The following is a 24,365-nucleotide window of genomic DNA, read 5'->3' as shown; positions in this document are numbered from 1 at the left end:
GTCAAAGGGGTCTTTCCAAAGATCACGCAGTGGGTGTACCCCTGCATAATTAAAGACCTGCAGATTCTGTGGCTCGCAAATTACCCACAAAATCTTCCTAGAAGACATGCTGAGTTTTGAATGTTGCATTGATAAGTGATTTTTAGATTGCTCTTATGCCACATTGTAGTGAGCTGGACGTATCTGTTTCCATTTGAGAATATTAAAAAGATAAGGATATTTGGATGTTACACTAGTGATAAAGATGTAGTAACACCGTAGCATGGAAAGCTGAAAACACACTAAGGGATATATTTACTAAGCTGCGGGTTTGAAAAAGTGGGGATGTTGCCTATAGCAACCAATCAGATTCTAGTATTCATTTATTTAGTACCTTCTACAAAATGACAGCTAGAATCTGATTGGTTGCTATAGGCAACATCCCCACTTTTTCAAACCCGCAGCTTAGTAAATCTAGCCCTAAGTTAGTGCTGGGTAACCTGTGACACTCCAGGTGTTGTGAAACTACAAGTCCCAGCATGCTTTGCCAACATATAGCAGCTTATTGCTGGAAGGGTATGCTGGGACTTGTAGTTTCACAACACCTGGAGTGTCACAGGTTAGCCAACACTGCACTAGGTATTCTGGAAGTGGGCAGAGTATTGAGTGAAACAACACCCTGATAATTACTCCTCAGGTGGTCTTACATTGTGCTCAAGTTGTACTCAAACTCACAAGTTCTGTAGCAGAATTTAGATATAATATTTTCCACACATAAAGGTGGCACCTTGAGTGTAATTTTGCTCCATTATTCAGCCGCTGCATTACATGAATGCAGGTCTATGTAATTCCATCAGGTAGCTTGTTTTATTATCCTTTCCCCGATATCAAATAGTGCAAAACTGCCCAGACCAGCATCCATATACAGTGGGCCTGAGTCATTACGAAAAGTAAAGCAAAAAACAGGAGTAAGTTTGCACCTTGGCAAAACCATGTTGCATTGGAGGGGGAGGTAAATTTAAAATGTGGGGACAGATTTGTAGTTGGGGTAGGGCATGTCCTAGATCAACTTTAAATTTCAGTGTAAAAATAAAGCTATCAAGTATGTGTGTGCTACATGGAAACACAGCCAGCATTTAACTTATGTGCAAAATAATAAACTGATTTGCACCCTTTGTATTGTAACACGGTTTGTCCAGGATCAAATTTACTCCCTTTTTTCCCTCTCCTTAATGAATTAGATTCTATATGTTCAATGTACCAGATCAATAATGGAGCAAAATGAAGGATTTCAGAGCCTGCAATTTGATTTTCTTATAATCATAAAAAATCAGCTCAATCCATTCTTGCAATATTCCAGATATGATTTCTATTAATATCAAAACAAACAAACCTTTTTATACCTCTTATGTGTAGTAAGTAAAACTTCCATAGGACTAAGCACAAGACTGCTCAGCACAATACAGTGGACTAAAAACACATCAGTCAATGCATCGTTGATCTTTTGTGTAGATATGAGACATCTAGGTGTATATGTTTAATGAACAATAATGTACACTAACCATATCAACCAGATATCAGTTCTTGGGCTAAAAATGTTAATATATTCAAAGATTTTCCAAAAATCTGTTGTGTCTTGTTGTCTTGAAGCAAGCCATCCCTTTAATTAAAGTGGGCATCAATGTATTTATAAAATCTACCACCAGGGGGACTAATGGAAACTTACTGATACAAATATTCCCCTACCCACAAATCAACCTGGAAGTATTGTGGATGACATTCTTATCAGCCTGGCTGGGCAGCTCTCCATCTCTCCACCACCAGCCTTTGTGCTCTACATCAACACTCTTGACGTGAGAAGCTCTGATGTGGTCCAGGATGACTGGTGTTGAAAGATAGATCATAGGGTGCAAAACGTACCTGTCCCTTTTCTAGTTGTGGTGGAAGAAGTTTTTTTTCAGTCTCTACTTAATGAAAAAACCCTGGGGGCAAATGATTTAAGCTGAGAGTTTTCTGGAGGGTTTGAAAAACCACCCACATTCTAGCTATCATTTATTTTGTACATTCTACAAAATGACAGCTAGGATCTGATTGGTTGCTATAGGCAACATCTCCACTTTTCAAACCCGCTGGAAAAGTCTCAGCTTGATACATTTACCCCCTGGTCTTGCAGTGACAGGTACTATAAATGCCTCTAGGCTTATTGGGGCTGCTTGAATAATTACATGGTAAGCAAACGGTAGAGTTTACGTATGTCTGGGAGAATCCTTTGTTGTAAATGAGCCATATAATAAAACATTACTTGTGTATATATATATATATATATATTATTATTATTATTATTAATATTTATTTATAAGGCGCTACAAGGCATCCGCAGCGCCGTACAGAGACAAACAAAATCACAATACAATGGGAGACAGCACAGTACAGTAAACACAGCAACTCAGTACGCTCAATGCACAGCTAGAGAGGGCGGGGAAGGGGGAGGGAGGATCCGAAAATGACGGGGCCCAAGAAGGGGGGCGTGGAAGACAGGGAGACCCCCAGGGGGGAGGAGGGAGCGAAAGTGGATGTGGGGTGGAGGACCTTTGAGGAGGAGGGCTAAGTAGCTGGAGAGCAGAGTTAGAAGTGGTGGAAACAGGAGGAGAGATGGCCCTGCTCAGAGGAGCGTACAATCTAAGGGGAGGGGTGGACAGACAGAGAGACGCAGGGGAGAGAGGGAGAGTAGGGGGACAGAGGCAGAAGATAAGGTAGGAAATTAAGTGGGAGACAGAAAGGCTTTAAGAAAAAAGTGGGTTTTTAGGGCCCGTTTAAAGCTGGATAGATTAGGGGAAGTTCTGATGGAGGGAGGGAGCTTGTTCCAGTGGAGGGGGGCAGCGCGGGTGAAGTCTTGGATACGCGCGTGGGAGGAGGTTATAAGGGGGGAAGAGAGGCGACGGTCAGAGGCAGAACGGAGAGGGCGGGATGGAGCATGAATAGAGAGGAGGGTGGAGATGTAGGGTGCAGTGGAGTTGGCGAGGGCCTTGTAGGTGAGTGTGAGGAGCTTAAAGAGGATTCTGAAGGGGAATGGGAGCCAGTGAAGGGCTAGGTAGAGGGGGGAGACAAAAGAGGAGCGGCGAGAGAGGAAAATAAGCCTAGCTGCAGCGTTAAGGACGGATCGAAGGGGATCGAGATGAGAGTGGGGGAGGCCAGTGAGGAGGAGGTTGCAGTAGTCCAGGCGGGAGATGATCAGAGAGTGGATAAGGCATTTGGTGGCATCTTGGGAGAGGAAGGGCCGGATGCGAGCGATGTTGCGCAGCTGGAAGCGGCAGGATTTAGCAAGAGAGAGGATGTGGGGGCCAAAGGAGAGAGAGGAGTCGAGGATGACACCAAGGCAGCGAAGTTGGGGGACAGGGGAGATAGAGGTGTTGTCGACAGTGATGGAGAGGTCAGAAGGGGATGGGGTATGAGAGGGAGGAAAAACTATGAGCTCAGTTTTGGCAAGGTTAAGTTTGAGGAATCGAGAGGACATCCAGGAGGAGATGGCAGAGAGGCAGGCGGACACCCTAGAGAGGAGGGAGGGAGAGAGATCAGGAGAGGAGAGGTATAGTTGAGTGTCGTCAGCGTAAAGGTGGTAGCTGAAGCCGAAGGAGCTGATGAGTTCACCCAGGGAGGAGGTGTATAGAGAGAAGAGTAAGGGTCCCAGAACAGAGCCCTGAGGGACCCCGACTGGAAGGGTGGATGGGGGGGAGAGAGACCCAGAGGTGGTGACAGAGAAGGAACGGTGAGTAAGGTAAGAGGTGAACCAGGACAGGACTGGGCCGGAGAGGCCGAAAGACTGGAGGGTGTGAAGGAGGAGGGGGTGGTCAACGGTGTCAAAGGCTGCAGAGAGGTCAAGGAGGATGAGAAGGGAGAAGTGGCCCCTGGCTTTTGCAGAGAGGAGGTCATTGGTGACTTTAGCCAGGGCAGTTTCAGTGGAGTGGAGGGGGCGGAAACCAGACTGGAGAGGATCAAGGAGGGAGTATTCAGAAAGGTAGGAGGTGAGACGGCTGCAGACGAGCCTCTCAAGAATTTTGGAGGCAAATGGGAGAAGAGATATGGGGCGATAGTTCGAGAGAGAAGTGGAGTCGAGATTAGGTTTCTTAAGAATGGGGGATACGAGAGCATGTTTGAAGGAGGAGGGGAAGATGCCAGTGGAGAGGGAGAGATTAAAGAGGTGAGCGAGGTGGGAGCAGGTGGTGGGGGAAAGGGAGCGAAGAAGGTAGGAGGGGATGGGATCCAGGGGGCAGGTAGTGGGGGGGGATGATAAAATGAGAGAGTGGACTTCCTCGCCGGTGGTGGGACGGAAGGAGTGGAGGGGAAGGTGGTTGGGGGGGGAGGACAGAAGAGTGGGAGGGGTGGAAGAGAGAGTGGAGGAGGAGATTTCAAGTCGGATGGCCTCGATTTTAGAGGAGAAGAAGGAGGCGAAATCAGAGGCAGTCAGGGAGGAGGGGGTGGGGGGAGGGGAGGGGGCCAGGAGAGTGCTAAAGGTGGCAAAGAGGTGGCGGGGGTTAGAGGACTGGGAAGAGATGAGGGATTTAAAGAAAGATTGTTTAGCGAGTGAGAGGGCAGAGCTGTAGGATGAAAGGATGAATTTAAAGTGGAGGAAGTCAGCCAGGGAGCGGGATTTTCTCCAGTGACGTTCGGCAGAACGGGAGCATTTTTGGAGGAAGCGGGTAAATTTGGAGTGCCAAGGTTGGGGTTTGGAGCAGCGGGGGTGGACGGAGTGGGCAGGGGCAACCGCGTCCAGAGCGGAGGTGAGGGTGTGATTGTAGAGGGAGACCGCCTGGTTGGGGCAGGCCTGGGAGGAAAGGGGAGAAAGGAGGGTATCGAGAGAGGAGGACAGAGAGGCAGGGTCAAGAGCATCGAGGTTGCGTATGGACAGAGTAGGTTTGGGCAGGGGGAGGGGAGCAGGAGAAGAGGAGAGAGAGAAGGAGAGGAGATGGTGGTCGGATAGAGGAAAGGGAGAGATGGAGAAGTCGGAGAGATTACATAGGTAGGAGAAGACAAGATCAAGGGAGTGACCAAGGCAGTGGGTAGAGGAGGAGGTCCATTGGGTGAGACCAAGGGAGGAAGAGAGGGTGAGCAGTTTGCTGGAAGCAGGGTAGGTGGGGTTGTCGATGGGGATATTAAAGTCACCGAGAATGATCGAGGGGAGATCGGAGGAGAGGTAGTGAGGAAGCCAGCTAGCAAAGTTGTCAAGGAAGAGGGAGGTGGGGCCAGGGGGGCGGTAGATGACAGTGACGCGGAGATGGATGGGGTAGAAGAGGCGGATGGAGTGAGCTTCAAAAGAGGAGAAGGAGAGGGAGGGTTCAGGGGGAATGACACGAAAAGTACAGGTGGAGGAGAGGAGGAGGCCAACTCCACCGCCAGGGCGGGCACCAGGCCTGGCGGAATGGGTGAAGGAGAGGCCACCATAGGAGAGGGCAGCGGGGGAAGTAGTATCAGAATCGGAGAGCCAGGTTTCAGTAACGGCAAGAAGGTTAAAGGAGTTGGATAGAAAGAGGTCGTGGATAGCAGTCAGCTTGTTGCGGACGGATCTGGCATTCCAGAGGGCACAGAAGAAAGGGGGAGAGGAGAGGGGGGAAATGGGGATGAGGTTAGCAAGATGAGCAGCGCGCGGGGGGTGGCGGGGAGTACCGGGAGAGGTAGGGCGGGGGGAGAGTATGGGTATGGAGTGAGAGCGGGGAGGCATAGTAGGGAGAGAGAGTAACAGAACAGTGAGATAGTGGGGACAGTGAAAAACAGGTAAGAACAAAGGCAGGAAGACAATGAAAAGGTGGAAGATAATAACGAATTAGGGCGTGGAGGGCATGGAACAACAGTACAGTGAGATAATAAGGACAATGAAGACAGGTAAGAATGATAGCAGAACAGTAAGATAATAAGGACAGCGGATAACAGGTAAGAATAAGCAGGGAGACAATAGCAAGATGGAGGACAATAACCAATTAGGGCGTGGAAGGCAAAGAATAATAGAAGGAGAGGTAATAAGGACAATGGAAATAGGCAAGAATAATAACAGGTAAAACTAGTTGCTGGTAAATATAAAATCAGGAAAAACAAGATAAAGGCATATAAATAGTAGAATAATAACAGGTAAAAAGTAGAAACTTGTAAATGTACAATCAGGAAAAACAAAATAATGGCATATAAAATAATGTTTTATATGCAGTTGATGCAGTTAAGCCAGGGATTCAGCAGGAGAAGGGTTAACTGACAAGCCGGGTCGGTACACAGTTGATCAGTTGCTGCAGATAAGCCAGGGATTCAGCAGGAGAAGGGTTAATTGACAAGCCGGGTCGGTACACAGTAGATCAGTTGGTGCAGATAAGCCAGGGATTCAGCAGGAGAAGGGTTAATTGACAAGCCGGGTCGGTACACAGTAGATCAGTTGATGCAGATAAGCCAGGGATTCAGCAGGAGAAGGGTTAATTGACAAGCCGGGTCGGTACACAGTAGATCAGTTGGTGCAGATAAGCCAGGGATTCAGCAGAAGAAGGGTTAACTGACAAGCCGGGTCGGTACACAGTAGATCAGTTGATGCAGATAAGCCAGGGATTCAGCAGGAGAAGGGTTAATTGACAAGCCGGGTCGGTACACAGTAGATCAGTTGGTGCAGATAAGCCAGGGATTCAGCAGGAGAAGGGTTAATTGACAAGCCGGGTCGGTACACAGTAGATCAGTTGATACAGATAAGCCAGGGACTCAGCAGGAGAAGGGTTAATTGACAAGCCGGGTCGGTACACAGTAGATCAGTTGATGTAGATAAGCCAGGGATTCAGCAGGAGAAGGGTTAACTGACAAGCCGGGTCGGTACACAATAGATCAGTTGGTGCAGATAAGCCAGGGATTCAGCAGGAGAAGGGTTAATTGACAAGCCGGGTCGGTACACAGTAGATCAGTTGATACAGGTAAGCCAGGGACTCAGCAGGAGAAGGGTTAATTGACAAGCCGGGTCGGTACACAGTAGGTCAGTTGATGTAGATAAGCCAGGGATTCAGGAGGAGAAGGGTTAACTGAAAAGCCGGGTCGGTACACAGTAGATCAGTTGATGCAGATAAACCAGGGATTCAGCAGGAGAAGGGTTAACTGACAAGCCGGGTCGGTATACAGTAGATCAGTTGGTGCAGATAAGCCAGGGATTCAGCAGGAGAAGGGTTAATTGACAAGCCAGGTCGGTACACAGTAGATCAGTTGATACAGATAAGCCAGGGACTCAGCAGGAGAAGGGTTAATTGATAAGCCGGGTCGGTACACAGTAGATCAGTTGATGTAGATAAGCCAGGGATTCAGCAGGAGAAGGGTTAACTGACAAGCCGGGTCGGTACACAATAGATCAGTTGGTGCAGATAAGCCAAGGATTCAGCAGGAGAAGGGTTAATTGACAAGCCGGGTCGGTACACAGTAGATCAGTTGATACAGATAAGCCAGGGACTCAGCAGGAGAAGGGTTAATTGATAAGCCGGGTCGGTACACAGTAGATCAGTTGATGTAGATAAGCCAGGGATTCAGCAGGAGAAGGGTTAACTGAAAAGCCGGGTCGGTACACAGTAGATCAGTTGATGCAGATAAGCCAGGGATTCAGCAGGAGAAGAGCCAACTGACAAGCCGGGTCGGCACACAGCAGATCAGTTGATGCAGACAAGCCAGGCACTCGGCAGGAGAAGGGCCAACCGGTAAAGAACTACCCAAAGATTATTAATATATATATATAAGGATTGAAAACTCAGCTCCATTTCCGGTTTAAAGCTGTCGCCATTTTGCATCTGGCGCATGTTCATGAATTTTGGTCTTCTTCCATTTCTGATGCAACGGTATATTGCATCTGAGAGGTGAACTCAAATCGTATATAGGTGGGGGTAAGGAACGGTGGAATACTTACCCTAAGACAACTTGTGTATATATACATAGGCAGATAGGAGGTAAATAACAACTTGTCGATATTGACTTCTTTTTACATATACACCCGTTAATAAATGGGGTATTAAAATGTCAATATTGACTCTGCATCATGAATCCCCTCTCCCACAGCATCATATTCAACTGAAAACTCGTAATTTGACAGTTTGATATACACACACACTCCCACACACACAAACACACATACACGTGGTATGTGCTAAGGGTTGATGGAGACTAGCGATCTAATCTCAAAATGAACTAGCTGAAGCCTGAAACCTTCTAGTGAAACTAGTTAAAACTACAGTGACCCGGAACTGGAATGCTGTTTTTACACTAGTACTTTTTTTTGTTTTTAATAATAAATATAAATATGTTTGTACCTCGAGAATTGGACACATTATTTCTTCGGTCGTCCCTCCTTGAACTTTGCAGAAGTTGTAGAAAGCCTCTAGATATGACTAGTAGAGAAATACACACAACACAGAATATAGTTATACCCCGTATAATAAATTGTAATATACACTTAGATAACATTTATTTAGTAGTCACATTTTAAAATGTAGTACTTCTTTGTAAATTGCACTTGTGGACATTTACAAAAGAGATCCAAATAGCAGGTGTGCAAGTATATGGTATCTCGACTAACACCAGGGGGTAAATGTATCAAGCTGAGAGTTTTCCAGCGGGTTTGAAAAACCAAACAGATTCTATCTATGATTTATTTAGTACATTCTACAAAATGATAGCTAGAATCTGATTGGTTGCTATAGGCAACAGCTCCACTTTTCAAACTCGCCGGAAAACTCTCAGCTCAACATTTACCCCCAGGATTATGGTACAGCAAGATTTAATTATGAGGTCAAAATAGATGAGAATAAAACAGCATGAGTCCACATATTTTTCTTTAATAACTGAAATAACGAACAAACATCAACTTAACTATTTTTCCCCAATGGTTCGAAACACTGACCAGCCCATTGCCAGTCTGTCTCGTGCCCTAATTCATATATAAAATATACTCTAATCTAATTTTACTAATCTATACCTGACCTAATTAAACACTAATGTCCTATGCTAACTACCAACTACCTTCACCAGCGTTATAATAATACTAACCTATGCTATACTAACAAGCTAACTAATCTACCTATACTAAATATGGTTAGTAAAATAAACTAAAAATAAATAATAATAAAATAAATCTAAACAGCCGTCTCAAGATATTCCTTCACAAGGTGTATTAAAGCTCTCTGTATTCTTTTTAACTACTGTTAATTCACCAAAGTTCTAAATTTCCATCATTTATTTATTAACATAAAAACATTATTAACATATAGCGCCATCATATTCCAAAGCGCTTTACAATTGAGAACAAACAGGAATAAAACTGGGTATTAACGTACAGACAAAGAGGTAAGAGGACCCGGCTCCCAAGCTTACCGTCTACAGGAAATTAAGACTATGACACATATGGGTTAAGTGGCACATATTGCATATTTAACCAGCCAGATTCCAATGGGAAAAAGTGCTTAATGAGGCTAGATAGTCCAGTCACATAACACTGTTGGTTTGGGGTTAGTAGGTTGGTATAGAGGAAGAATGAATGTAAGATTTGTGTGAGCTTTGTACAGATGGCCATCGAATAGAATGGCCTAGAGAGTTTAAGAAGGTGGTTTGTATCTAAAGAGACGAGTTTCCAGGGAACGCTTGAAGGCTTACGAGCTAGGGGCAAGGATTGTTCTGTTATCGAGAATAGTGGCAGGTAATAAGCAGTTAATGAGTGTGGATTCGAGATTCGATAGTAATCTGCGACAGATTTTGGGTCAGAATTTTTTTACAGAATAGTGTAATACAGTAACAGAGAAAAGAATGATAACCCCATGCTTGAATAATGAAGGAAAGATACGAGTGGGAAGAGAGAGAATACAAATTTTAGTCAGGTGGGATAAGTGCAAGTTCAGCTGTAATCTGATTTGTGGTGGTATAGGGTCAAGTGGGTGGAGAAGAAGAGAGTAGCTGCTTCATCCTCGTTTGTGGGCTGCGGCTGACTGTGTCGTGGTCAACTTTGAGGGTAAATAATGTCAGGCCCGAATAAAGAGGAACACTAACCGGTATTGGCACTACTGAGCAGATAGGTGCGGAGTCTAACGTACCCCTGGTTTTCACCAGGGACCCCCGCAAGGAGGTATGGACTTTGCTGCACAGGTCGCAGTCTTATTAGTCAGTTACCGGTGTAGTGAAGAGGAGTCAGACGGTCCGGGTCAAGCCAATCGGTATGCGAGGTACAGAGGGAGAATCCAGAAGAAACGTCAACAAGCCAAGGTCGCAGGAACACGGTGGGTCACACAGAATAGAGAATGGTCAGCAAGCCGGGTCACAACAGGGAGGCAGAGACTGGAGAATGGTTGAAGAAGTCGGGTCAAAGCAAGGAGCACAAACACTGTGGGAGCTAGAGGCAGAAACCTGTTACTCTGGCACCCTAATGGCGCCAGAGCCAGGTTTAAATAGATGCAGGAGGCAGATGATAGGTTCTGTGAAACAGGCACAGGAAGTGCCGAAGAAAGCTTCCCGTTGCCTAGCAACGGGACGGGCCACTGCGCATGCGCCCCACAGGGCTGAGGGGCGTGGCTATCCTGTTGCCCGGCAACCGGCCGGGCAGAGCAGCGGTGACAGGCGTCCGTCCCTGCCGAGTGGAAGTACGGCGGGGACGGCGCCTGACAAAGAATAGTTGGAGTCAAGAGCTGTTGCTAGGATTTGGTAAAGATATAAAGAGGTTTGAGAATAGTCATTGTAGAGAGGTTGAAAGTTGGTGAAAATGAATACAACTGAGATGTCTGCGGGATTGAGGAGGCTTGGATGAGTTAGAGTGCAAAGAGGTAAATGGTGGAGGAGAACTTGCAAGTGATATAGTTATGGTCAGAAAGGGAAAGTATCAATAAAGAATCAGAAACAAAGTCTGTAAGATAACTTAATGACCATCACAATGAGTGCAAAACTCAGTCCACTGGGAGAGCCCAAGATAGGAGGTTCGAGAGAGTAGTTTGGAGACACAATGTTAATGTGGATAATCCAATGGGATGTCAGAGGATAGGAAAGGAGTTAGCCAAGCAGACAATTGTACAAGAAAGTATTGATGTGATCCAAGGAGACAATTAATCACAGCCACATGTAGCAAGAGTGCGTTGAACACCTAGATAGTATGTATTTCAAAGGGTGGGTACATGAATGATGGAACAGTTGTCAAAATGTCCAATGTGGGGAAAGGAATAGTCCAACCCCACTTCTGTGTCTGTTTCCCGACCTGGAGGTATCAGTGAAGTCTAGACCCCCATGTGAAAGGGCTGCAGGTGAGGAGTGATTGTGTGAGCAATGTTTCTGTTATCAGAAAGTGTCGGTTGTTGGAGAGGAAGCGGTTATGGGTGGCGGTTAGTTTATTACAAACAGAGCATTCAGTTAATAGGGTGTTACATCACAATGATGTGTATGGGGTGGGTCAGGGCTGGATCTGGTGATAAATCACTAGCTATTAGAAACAGAAGCAGAGAAGTAGAAAATATGATTACAGTTAAGGAATGAAGATAGGACAAAAGTTCATGAGTGTTAATTAAGGGAGTGGAGTGGTCAGGAGGCGTAATATGAGTAAAGGAGTATAATACAGGGGGGAGAAAAGGACATTATAGTTGTAAGGATAATGCTGTGGAAGGAAAGAAAGAAAAAAAATTTGGTAAGCAATGTGGGATTGAAAGGGATTTTAGAACAAGTGACAAGGGACTAAGGCAAAAAAGTTAATGAAATTTACAGTATATAAATTCATATTAACTTAGCAAATTATAATTTCCAGGGCAGAGAGAAGAAAAATGCAGTGTGTTGATTAACTGTGTTTCTCCATCACTTTATGAGTAAACCATTAACACATCTGCCCCCAGAAAATGCACCCCTCCCTAGACTGACAGTTGTAGATGGCTTTATAGTGAGACACTTTTATAAAACAAGCCAGGCGGCGGGTCTGCCCATTGCCACCTTAAAACCGGCATTCTCACTCTGGCCAATGTAAGTGACGAGAATTCCACCTTTTGTACAGTCGCAATTTATAGCAGCATTATATCAGGTGTGTTAGATATTGGGCAGCACGGTGGCTAAGTGGTTAGCAGTTCTGCCTTACAGCACTGGGGTCATGAGTTCAATTCCCGACCATGGCCTTATCTGTGTGGAGTTTGTGTGTTTGCGTGGGTTTCCTTCGGGTTGTCCGGTTTCCTCCCACACTCAAAAAACATACTAGTAGGTTAATTGGCTGCTAACAAATTGACCCTAGTGTGTGTGTGTGTGTGTGTGTATGTTAGGGAATTTAGACTGTAAGCCCCAATGGGGCAGGGACTGATGTGAATGTACAGCGCTGCGGAATCAGTGGCGCTATATAAATAAATGGTGGTGATGATGATATATTGTCTATCTGAATTATGGTAAGTCTCTATTTCCTCAATGTCATCCTTATAATAATCGTCATTTTTAGTTCGGTCTAACTATTGTCTGCATTACTCTATTTTGAATACTGCAGACTACCACCATTCTCCTGCACTAGGTACAGCTCAGAAAAAAATATTTCTGAGGTTAGACGTAGAGACCCATCATAAGAGTCTATAAGAAAACCTACCAGATCTTGGGAAAGTATGTTACAGAACTCTCCTGTTTAATGTAATGCCTTTTAAATGCATTTCCACCAGGTATGAACTATTGATTTTCGCTTGTCATATAGAATTAGTGTTTAGATGATCATGTGTGACAGACTATACCTTGTAGAGCTTGTTGCGCATGATTTCGATATTCATCTCGTCCATGTCATTTTCTGACAGGCAGTCTTGGAAGAAGTCAGCTAGGTATAAAAAATAACATTTACTCACTCTGTAAAACCTGTAAACAATTACTAACATTCCAGTGATATTTATACCGAGCTGCTGTCCTGGTACTTGGATAAAAACATTATCATCCCTTTAAAGGTCAGTTTACAACAGACACTCAAAGATACATGTTTCCTTCGCTAGCAGCATTGTTTAACTTTATTTCACTAAAAAATTTCAATATCTGAGGAGTCATAAGAATTACCAACCACATAACAGTCCACCCCTCTCCTAAACACATTGTAGGCGGCTCTGGGCAGGACCAATATTCATTGGAATGTACGGCACACTGCAAAATACCAGTGTTGCTCCAATACGCGTTGATTGCCGCCCCGTGCACCTCAAGGTAAACATTTTCTGTCCGCACTCGGAAGCAGCCAAAGCAGAGAAAAAGTGCTCCTCTATGTGGGGAGAGGCATATGAAAACATTAGGAGGTGCACTGTGCGAGTGTAAACATGTGCACAACTAAGGGCCGGAGGAACACGGTAAGCCCAGTAACTGCAGCAAAAGGGGCTTCACTGCGCTTGTGCCAATTTAAGGTAGAGGGTGCGGTGGAGATCCCAGCAACATCCCTGGCACAACCCTTTATTTCATTACAATAATTTTGCTCCGCAAAATGAAAATTAATTTCTCCACTCTGCAAAACTAGTCATATTGGTATACCCTATTCTAGCCTTCACTCCGACCAACTGGTGCTGCGTCTCCAAAAAAAGTGGTCATCATTGCTCTACAACCCTGAGCACCCTGGTGGAAGCCTAGGCATAGTTTCTCCAATCAAGTAGCACATTTGGGCCAAAGCTGCATGAAGTGGCCGGTCTGACCTCCATAGTATTCCCTCTATGATCAGCGCACATTATGACTCCTTCATATGTAGGGTATGTGGGCAGGACTGGGGGGATCACAGAAGTGTTGTCACCTCATTACCAACTGATGTTAAGTTTTGTTAGTTCCCCCTGCGCTGATTTTAGGTCACCCTATAGAGTGTAACTAAGGAAGCCAAATAAATGATTGCTTATATATATTAACTGTAAGTTACTTCCCTTATAACTATATATGGGATAGGCCTCAGGAAACAAAGGGGGTAAGTGAAAAAAATAACCCGGGGCTTTGAACATACACTTGGATTAGAGCAAGTTGGATGTCTGGACTTTCATATAGAGGTACATATGACACTACAGTCCCATGGGTGCACGCAGGGGGGGTTTCTGGGTCTCCAGATCCCCTCCCCTCCGCTAAAGAAGTGCCCCTACATAGCAGCACTGCACTATACAGCAGCCGCGGCTCTGTCAAAGAAGCATCCACGGCGTACAGCACCGCCGCGGATGCTTCTTTGACAGTGCAGCGGCTGCTGTTTAGTACGGTGCTGCCGAAATCGAGCTGCTGCGCATGTGCCCGCGCAGCAGCTCTCTCGCGGGTTTTCTTTTTTGGGTGGGATTAAAAATCCTGCGTGCGCCCCTGAGTCCTCCCACATCCGTGTAACAGGAGAATCACATCACTACTCTATCATGCTGGAGGACCCTGCTCCTTCTACTGTGTAACTGTGTGGCTCCCTGCTTGACTCTATTTCCCCCTCATATCACATGCAGCCAGGGACTGGCTGGGTTTGGGGGCATCAACCGCTCCCCTTAGCGGACTACCTTGGGCTGGGTCACTGGGCCAGCTGAATTTTTTGTCCTTTAAAATAGGCTGTTGAGTTGAGTCTTGCCCTTCCCTGCATTCAGCCCTATACTCACTTACATAATCACAACAGTGGATGAGTGATCACTGCCTCCACAAGATCAACATACTAATATCCTGAAATACTTTGTGCTGAAAGTTGTTGTTGTTTTTCCCTGTTAAAAATGTAGAGCACACCATCAATTGTCCCAATGTCAGCAGGACACTCTCAATTCGTAAGCTGGGGAGGGGGGTTTAAGGAGAAGTGAGTGGGTCAGAAAGTGGGAGTGATTATTTGGAAATTGGGCACAACTGGACGGATTGGACTGGGGTTTGTGCGAATTGGGAGCCTGGATAAATGTTGGGAGCTATGTAAACAGGAGACAAAGACTGGTAACAAAAAGTTGCATGGACTCAAATGTGTCTTAAACAATGGAGCAAACTTTCTATGTTGCACCCAAAATAGGTCCAAAAATGCATGTTAGTACACATATAACCCATACTTACCAACATTTGTTTTTCTTCTTCCGGGAGATGCCGGCTGGGACGTGGGCGTGCAGGGGGCGGAGCGCCAAAATCGCGTCATTTTGGCCCTGCCCCCGTGATGTAATGACGCAAAACGCATCATTTTACAGCGGGGCGGGGCTAAATGCCGCGATTCCGGGTGAATCGCGGCGTTTAAACCGAATTCTGCCCACTTCACTAGGAATTGGGCAGATCAGGGAGATTGCCACACTCTCCCGGGAGTCCGGGAGACTCTCGCAAAATGCGGGGAGTCTCCCGGACGTTCCGGGAGAGTTGGCAAGTATGATATAACCAAAAACACACAAAAGTCCAAATTGCTATATAATACATACAGTGTACTAAAAGCTTAATAAGTAGTTTGGCCCTAACTTATTGTTTCACAAGGCCGTAATAAAAGAAGGTTTTTCATTTCTCACCTAGAGGAGTGTCCACGATGATAGCGCTGAACAGATCTGCAGGAGTCTGAGCAATGTTCACTGCTTCCATCTGCTCAAAGCTGCCCAGCGGGTGACACTTAGGAACCAGTTCTGAAATAGCTCTTTGGTGTAAAGTCCCTGTTATCAGCAGGATCATGTTATCAATCATGTAGCTATACCTGGAAGAAAAACAGCCATGTAAATTAAATACTGCAATCTTTCCCATAACTACAAATGACATAGGCAACATCTCCACTTTTTCAAACCCACAATTTGGTAAATATACCCCGAAGACTTACTGCAACCCCTTATTGTATCCAGTAACCCTTTATAACCAGACTATAAGCTGCAAGTTAGGGCCCTCACTGTAGTATACGAAAACATTTTGGTCAAGGCCGATTACCAGAGGTATAGGTGTTACGTACGTTATAAAGTCCAGAAATGTGGCAAGAGGTTGAAAGGCGTGGTTTCTAAAGTAGTGAAACTCAGTCATCAGCTTTTCTTTCAGTTTTCCATCAATTATAGATACTGTGAGTTGTCCAGTCTCATTGGCCAGGAAGCTTGCATAATCCGTGGACTGTAGATGTAACTTCAAGTCTAAAATGAGAAGACATAGAGGTCAATAAACAGTGTAAAAAGTTTATTTGATAATAATGCCCTTTGTTGTTTAAATCAAGCTATTTCATTCAGGCAATTTATTCAAAATGTATACACTAATGTGTGGATATTTATTTAAAAGATAAATTCATCTTTGTAGATTTTTATTTTTAGGGGATTAATGTGTAAATATGACACGTATTCTCCATCTGTTTGCTAGATACATTTTCCAGCAGTATGTATCTAACACTTTCCTGCAGCTTCTCTATCTTTGGTGGGACAAGCATGCCGACTGCTCCACGCACACCCAGCCCCCACCACAACATCACCTTGCCGACCTCATTGCTTTGAAATTAGTAGTGTGAAAACTATTATCACTACTCAGTACAAGCCCGAAGGCGTCTGTTCTGTGGCACGGTGATGGAGGCCAAGCTTTGAATTCACAAGGAGGCAATCTCAGATCTGAGGCTTAGGCAGACAAAACTGTATTTTAAGTAGATAGAATCACAGGGTTTATATATATTTGCTGATGAATAAAAGGGGCAAGAGATTAGTAATCACAGAGCCACCTGCTGAAGGGTATTCAGAATAACAGTCCATAAGGAATGTTGTTGCCTGCCTTCTGCTGAAACTGGAGACTGGAAAAGTGGACATTAGAGACTAGCAGACTGCTGCCTCCTAAATCTGACATACATTGTGCTAGAGCTGGCCTGGCCAACCTGTGGCTCTCCAGGTGTTGTGAAACTACAAGTCCCAGCATGCCCTGACAGCTATCTGCTGGCTATCTACATGCAAAGCATGCTGGGGGTTGTAGTTTCACAACATCTGGAGAGCGACAGGTTGGCCAGACCTGTGCTAGAGAGTGTAACTAGCAAACGATCAGATGTAGGATAGGGCTTATAGTTAACGCTCAAAAATGTAACCACTAATATAGACGACTTTTCCTGGCCTTTAGTCTGCAAGTTTGACTGTTACATCTGCTGCCTTTGGAGTTTTTGATGGTTGATTTCAAGCACCCTCATGGGACAGACATCAGATCAGCAGAAACGTCATTAGATAAATGTAACCCCTGGGGATGCTGCAGTTGGACTTGAGCACCCAGGGGCTAATAATCACAATTGCATCAGTAAGAAAAGAGATGCATATAGCTATTTACCAGTCAAGGAGAAGGAACTACATCTCCCAGAAAGCTGTTATGAAGAGGGGGCGGAGCCTAAGAAGACTGAGAAACGAGAGGGCGGAGAGAGAGAGGAAGAGAGGAGCATCCTGGGAGAGACTGAGCTGTGTGACCAGTTCAGATAGGTGACCCTAGGCAGAAGGGCACTGGATGAGTGATCTGAGCAGAGAGAGCAGTCTGCAGAGATATCAAAGCTCGGTGCAGTTCTGAACAGAACCTGCTGGAAGCCACAGTTTGAAGCTGTAGGAGGAGGTTTGCATGCATCTCTGAAGAAGGACATTTTACAAGTCAGCCATTTTGGAGATAATCAAGTTCAGACCTGTGACACACTGGTGCAGATAAGTTACTGGTTATTTTTATCTATCTGTTGTTGTTCAAGTGGGGTTTGGACTATATCTGGCCACAAGGGCTGAAGAGTTAGGGATAGATGGGTGGGCAGGTAAATATGCACCAAGTGTGTGTCTAATCAGCACTTGTGGAACTACAAGTCCCAGGATACAAATTAGAAAGGATTTTACAGTTGTTGCTAGAGGAGGGTCTGCATACTGTGACTGCTGTACCTCACTGCAAGTGATTTAAAGATCTCCAAAATCTGCAAACTGGACACATGATGTTTCCATGCCATGCTGCATACATACAGAAGGGCCCCAACTTGCAGTGCACTGCTCTATTTGTGTGGTGTGTTTGAGTACTGCTGTGTGTGTTTGGCAGTACATTGTAGGGCTATAAGGGAAAATATATAAATTCACCCTGCAAGATATTCACAGTATCAGGAGCAAGTAAGATATCTGATATATTTTTTCATGTGTATAAAGCTGTGACAGTTAATGGTTATATTGTTATATATTATATTATATTGTATGCTGTTATTGATTTATTGCGAGTTTTTGTGTTAACTTGGTGTGCATAGTAAGAAGTGGTGCGCCACTTTCATCCACATTTGTTTTATTACTGTATTGTATTGTTTGCACTATTATTTCAAATTATACCAAAGTATATTTTTCTATAAAATTACAAAGCTGCATTTAGGATTTCCATTTAAATAAATGTGCCTGGCTGGCTTTTGCAGCACACATTTTGTCACAGAGTGTTAGTACTGGGCAGGGGGTTTCCCGAATCTCCCCCTGGTGTATCTTTTGAACACCCCCCAGAAGAGAAAGCAGAGATTCGGGTGGAGGCACTGAAAACCAAGTACCAAGGTGAGAAGCATCTGCGTGGTTCAATATATATATATACCCTCACAACGCTTAATACACAAGGGGGTGTTACAGTGGAGGCACTGCTGAGATACTGAAGACACACTCAGTGAAACCCATCAGCACAGACGTCATGGATAGTATAAGAGAAGAAGTGTTTCTGTGGTGTGAACAACAGACTGTGGCCCCAACTCGATGTTTAGGGATCTATGGTGACTCTCAGGGAGTGACAGATGAGGAAGTCCTGCATGTGCTCCACAGGATTTATGGGGTAGAACATCCTAAAATCCTTGGATGGAAAGGTAGAGATCAGCATAAGACCAGTCTGATCCTCTGTGAGACGCAAGCAGAATTGGATAAAGATTTTCTTCCCTCCCTCGTTTCTGGGCCACAAAAACAACAATGGCATATTGTGATACCGTTAAAGCCAAAACAGCTAGTCGCAGCACCTCTTAATGCTGAACTTCCAGATGGAGATATTAACCGACAAGTATTCCCTCAGGCCAGGGAAGAGAATTCTCAGTCACCCTCCAGTACTAGGAAAACTGATGAGGATCAAAGCGAACTGTTCCTCACTGCTGTACAGAAACTGGTAGACCAGTTAGGAAAGTCACAGCATGAAGGGGGCTACAGAAGGCTCCGGCTCTTCTCAGGAATAAAACCAGTCCCTACTGGGGAAGAAACTTACGAGGCATGGAAAGAGATGGCTTCCCAATACCTGGAGGAATGGCATTGCTCCGAACCCTATAAGAGACAGCGGATCGTTGAAAGTCTGCGAGGTCCCGCTGGAGAACTAATCCAAGCTGTACGGAGAAGTGACCCCCAAGCCACTGCACGACACTACTTAGCGACTCTAGATCAGGAATATGGAATGGCAGAGGATGCAACAGATCTGCTCTATCAGCTACGCCACACCTATCAGGAGTCAGGGGAGACATTGTCCAATTATATCTATCGGCTGGACAAGCTGATCCACCTTATTGTGTCAAAGAAAGGAATACCCCTAGCAGAAGTAGACGACAGGCGTATGCAACAGTTGTTACGGGGTGCTCTGTCCCATGACCCAGTAGCGATGAAGATAAGAAATGCTCAACTGGGACAACCATCACCTACTTTTCTTCAGTTGATACAAGATGTTAAACAAGAGGAAGCTATAGTTAAATCCCGAGAGAGGGTGACCAAGAAAGTCAAGGTCGTACAGTCAAAGCCCGAGGCTGACCTTCCCAGCACTGAGTTAATGAAGATTGTGGAGAAACAAGGTGAGCAGATTGCTCAGTTGTTGGAGATGCAGAAGCAGATTCAAGCACAGATGTTGAAATACCACACTACCGAGCAACTGCACCCGAACATCCACCCCCGGCAAGTTCTCGAAGCTAACACTACTCGGAAACAGAACAATTGTTTCACTTGTGGAGAAGTTGGGCATCTCGCTAGACAATGTCCTCAGAGGAAGGGAGGAAGGTGGTCACCCTCACCATCCCACCGGGATAGGAAGCTTTCGGAAAACTGAAAGGGAGGACCAGGAACCCCCACACTGGCCCTCTAAAGAAAGCTGACATTAACACTGTGGGGAACTCTCACCTGGAATGGGGTCTTTTGCCCAAAGGATTGCTGGGACCTTCTCCTCACGTGCCGGCATGTCTAAATGGGAGACCTTGTATGGCCTTGCTAGATAGTGGTTCACAGGTGTCCATTATGTTCGAGAAGTGGTACCGAGATAATCTATCTGACTTGCCCATAAAGCCATTGTGTGGACTGACCATCTGGGGTCTGAGTGACAAGAATTATCCCTACCTTGGGTACATCACTGTACCTTTGAAGTTCCCACGGGAAGTAGCTGGAATAGAAGAAGAGGTGAACGTGCTTGCACTTGTCTGTCCTGAGGCCGAAGGAGAACCTCGAGATGTCTCAGTGATTATTGGAACTAACTCCCATTTGTTCGAGATACTGGCCAACTGGTGCCAAGAGGTGGGAGGAGCAAGTTATAGTAAAACACTTAAGATTCATCCTATGTGCCTTGCTGCTTATAAGAAGAAAGAGGAAAAAAAATCTCAGAAAGAAACCACATTACAAATAGGAAGTTTTGATCAATGCTTTAATGGTAGTGATGCTAGTCAAGAAGACCGACACTGGCTAGTTATGCAAATGCTACAAAGAGAGGCTGCTTTCTCTTCGGGGGACTGGGATTTAGGTCTAGCGACAGGAGTGGAGCACCACATAAGGCTAACGGACGACAGACCTTTCCGAGAACGGTCAAGACGCCTAGCCCCTGCTGATTTGGATGATATTCGGGAACATTTAAGGGAGATGCTAGAGAATGATGTGATTGAGAGATCTGAGAGTCCCTATGCTTCTCCTATTGTGGTGGCTAGAAAGAAGACGGGAAAAATACGGATGTGCGTGGACTACCGGACATTAAACAAGCGCACGATTCCTGATCAGTACACTGTCCCTAGGATAGACGAAGCCCTTGATTGTCTTCAGGGAAGCAAGTGGTTTTCTGTGCTAGATCTACGCAGCGGGTACTATCAGATATTGATGAGTCAGAAGGATGCTGAGAAAACCGCCTTCATCTGCCCGGTTGGATTCTTTCAGTTCAAAAGATTGCCACAAGGATTATCAGGGGCTCCAGCCACTTTCCAACGATGCATGGATGATGTTGTGGGTGACATGAATTTCAGGGAAGTGCTGGTATACTTGGATGATTTGATAGTATTTGGCCAAACATTGAATGAGCACAACGAAAGACTCCTCAAGGTATTGGATCGCTTAATAAAGAAAGGGTTGAAGTTGTCCCTTGACAAGTGTAGCTTCTGTAAAACCCAGGTCAAGTATGTGGGATATGTTGTGGATCGGGAAGGAATTTCTACAGATTCAGCGAAGATAGAAGCGGTGAAAGAATGGCCTCGACCAACAATACTGAAGGAATTAAGGTCTTTTTTGGGGTTCTGTGGCTATTACAGAAGGTTTGTCCCAAACTACAGTAAACTTGTCAAGCCTCTTACAGATCTAACTCGAGGTTATCCTGCTCCAAGAGGTTCCCATCGGAAAGAGAAACCATTGTTCCGGGTAAATGATGCGTTCGGGGAAAGGTGGAGTGAGGCTTGCGAACAAGCTTTTGAAGGATTGAAAACCTGCCTGATTCAAGCGCCTGTTCTGGCATATGCCGATCCAGAGTTACCATACATTCTGCATGTAGATGCCTCCTTTGAGGGACTTGGGGGAGTGCTATACCAAGTGCAAGAAGGAAGGTTAAGACCAGTCTATTACATCAGTCGAGGTCTCTCACCCAGTGAACGGAACTACCCGGTGCATAAGTTGGAGTTCCTGGCCCTTAAGTGGGCAGTTGTTGACAAACTTCACGACTACTTGTATGGAGTACCATTCGAAGTGCATACAGACAACAATCCCCTCACATATGTGCAGACCACAGCAAAGCTAGATGCAACTGGGCACAGATGGTTGGCGGCGCTGGCCATTTACAATTTCACAATAAAGTACAGGCCTGGGAGAAGAAATGTAGATGCCGATGCTTTGTCAAGATTACCGGGAAGGTTTGTGGAATCTCAGGAAGAAGAATGGATAGAGTTGCCAGCTCCAGAGGTGAAGGGGATGTGTCACGAAGGACGTGTGGTCGTGCCTCCAGTCAAAGAATGCTTAACAGCTCTAGGGGCAACGACAGATGCACTACCAAGACAATATTGCTGGCTGAGTCAAATGGAGCTCAGTGATCTTCAGAAGTTGAGTTCAAGCCAAGTCAAAGAAGATCAGCAGAATGACTCCTCTATAGCAGCAGTTAGGTGGACTGTTAAACACAGACAAAGAATCCACCCGAGTAGTTTGAAAACGGAGGAAGCTATTTTGCTAAGCAGACAGAGAGAGTCATTGGTGGTGAAGCAGGGGCTACTGTATAGAGAAACCAGCCGCAAAGATGGCAGAGAGAGGAAACAGCTAGTATTGCCAAAGAAGCACCGTCCCATGGTTCTCCGTGCGTTGCATGATAAACACGGCCACATGGGAATAGAGAAGACCATGAGTTTAATTTCAGATAGATTCTACTGGCCGAAAATGGAGATAGACATTGAGAGTTATTGTAAATCTTGTGGGACATGCATACTTCGGAAATCCCTCCCAGAAAAGGCTGCCCCCTTAAAGAATATATCCAGCAATGGGCCTTTAGAGTTAGTCTGTATTGACTTTCTATCAGTGGAACCAGATGAAAGCAACAAGTGTAACATTCTAGTGGTGACAGATCATTACACCCGTTATGCTCAAGCCTACCAGACAAAAGACCAGAGAGCTGTGACCGTGGCAAAAATCCTATGGGAAAAGTTCTTTGTCCACTATGGACTGCCTGCCCGCATTCATTCAGATCAGGGTCGGGATTTTGAGAGCAAGCTAATAAAAGAACTGTGCGAGGTCTGCGGGATAAAGAAGTCCAGGACTACTCCTTTCCATCCCCAAGGAGATCCGCAGCCGGAGAGATTTAATCGGACCCTTCTCAGCATGATGGGCACTTTGGACACTAAAAAAAAGGCACATTGGAGTAGGCACATCAGCCATTTGGTCCACGCCTACAATTGCACGAAAAACGAGTCCACGGGGTACTCCCCATATCTCTTAATGTTTGGAAGGGAGGCTAGATTACCAATCGATATCTGTTTTGGAATGGACACTGCTGATCCCCAAGAAAAGCCCCATTTGAAATATGTGGAGCAGCTGAAACAAGAACTAAAGGAGGCCTACAGACTAGCGGAAGCAGCTGCATCAAAAGCTGGACAACGAAACAAGGGTCGTTATGATCTACAGGTCAAGGAGCATATTCTGGAGCCAGGTGACAGGGTTTTACTTAGACACTTGGGCCTCCCGGGGAAACACAAGTTAGCCAATCGTTGGCGAAAGGATCCTCATGTTGTGGTTGCAAAATTGCCAGACATCCCAGCCTATCGAATTAGGCCCGAGGGGCTAACAGGCCCTATAAAGACATACCATCGACAACATTTGCTTCCCATCAGAGATGGTGTCCGGTTTTGGGAGGAGCCTGAAACAGATGAGCCAAAAGTGTCCACACCCAGAAGATCACGGCGAATCAGAGAACCGACCACAGAAGAAGATGATGGAGATGATTGGGGGTATGATGCTCCAGGTAAATTGGGAGAAATAGATTGGAGACAAGATATCAGAAGGCTCACTAGGTCTACCGAGGGGGCCGCTGTAAGACCTCCACAAGTAGAAAAAAGGAGAACTATGCCTGCCATTTCAGATGAAAGTGTCAACCCAAGAGTAGCTGGACGGTTGGATTCTCAGTGTTCAGTAGAGGAAGGCTCTAACCAGGAAGTTGACATGGATGGGGACGTCGTTGATCCAGATGGAGGATGCACTGAACGCCCCAACAGGGTGTTGGGGGGAGAGGAAGGGAACCCACCAGTCCAGGGTCGGCCTAAAAGGACCCCTAGAGCCCCAATGATGTTGACTTATGATAGTCTAGGTCATATGACTGAGATTCCTAAGGTGATTCATCCTAGTTGGGTCTATCAGTGGCCATATCTGACTCCCATATCTGTTATGCCAGGGCCTGTTGTGTATGGATGTGAAAGTGTATTTAGACAGGATGTCTTAACCCCTTTAAATTTGCAGGATGTGGGACAAGCCTCATCATTTGTTCATTGTGGACTTGCCCCACAGGGGGAGTGTGTAACCCCTGGGGATGCTGCAGTTGGACTTGAGCACCCAGGGGCTAATAATCACAATTGCATCAGTAAGAAAAGAGATGCATATAGCTATTTACCAGTCAAGGAGAAGGAACTACATCTCCCAGAAAGCTGTTATGAAGAGGGGGCGGAGCCTAAGAAGACTGAGAAACGAGAGGGCGGAGAGAAAGAGGAAGAGAGGAGCATCCTGGGAGAGACTGAGCTGTGTGACCAGTTCAGATAGGTGACCCTAGGCAGAAGGGCACTGGATGAGTGATCTGAGCAGAGAGAGCAGTCTGCAGAGATA

At 45.6% G+C, this 24,365-nt stretch overlaps 1 protein-coding gene across 1 annotated transcript in view; it reads right to left on the bottom strand.

The window, feature by feature from the left end:
- Nucleotides 1–24,365, bottom strand: part of ATP6V0D2 (ATPase H+ transporting V0 subunit d2) — a 54,269-nt gene that overhangs the window by 16,719 nt on the left and 13,185 nt on the right. Inside the window, exons 2-5 of the mRNA XM_075213745.1 lie at nt 15,824–15,995; nt 15,403–15,577; nt 12,696–12,779; nt 8,286–8,363 (exon numbers count right to left, since the gene is read on the bottom strand). Of these exons, the coding sequence (XP_075069846.1) occupies nt 8,286–8,363; nt 12,696–12,779; nt 15,403–15,577; nt 15,824–15,995 (509 nt within the window). The remainder of the gene's footprint in view (nt 1–8,285; nt 8,364–12,695; nt 12,780–15,402; nt 15,578–15,823; nt 15,996–24,365) is intronic.

This window comes from Mixophyes fleayi, chromosome 5, assembly GCF_038048845.1.
Source record: "Mixophyes fleayi isolate aMixFle1 chromosome 5, aMixFle1.hap1, whole genome shotgun sequence".
In the NCBI taxonomy this organism is placed as follows: Eukaryota; Metazoa; Chordata; class Amphibia; order Anura; family Limnodynastidae; genus Mixophyes; species Mixophyes fleayi.
This window is presented reverse-complemented; position numbering and strand designations above follow the sequence as displayed.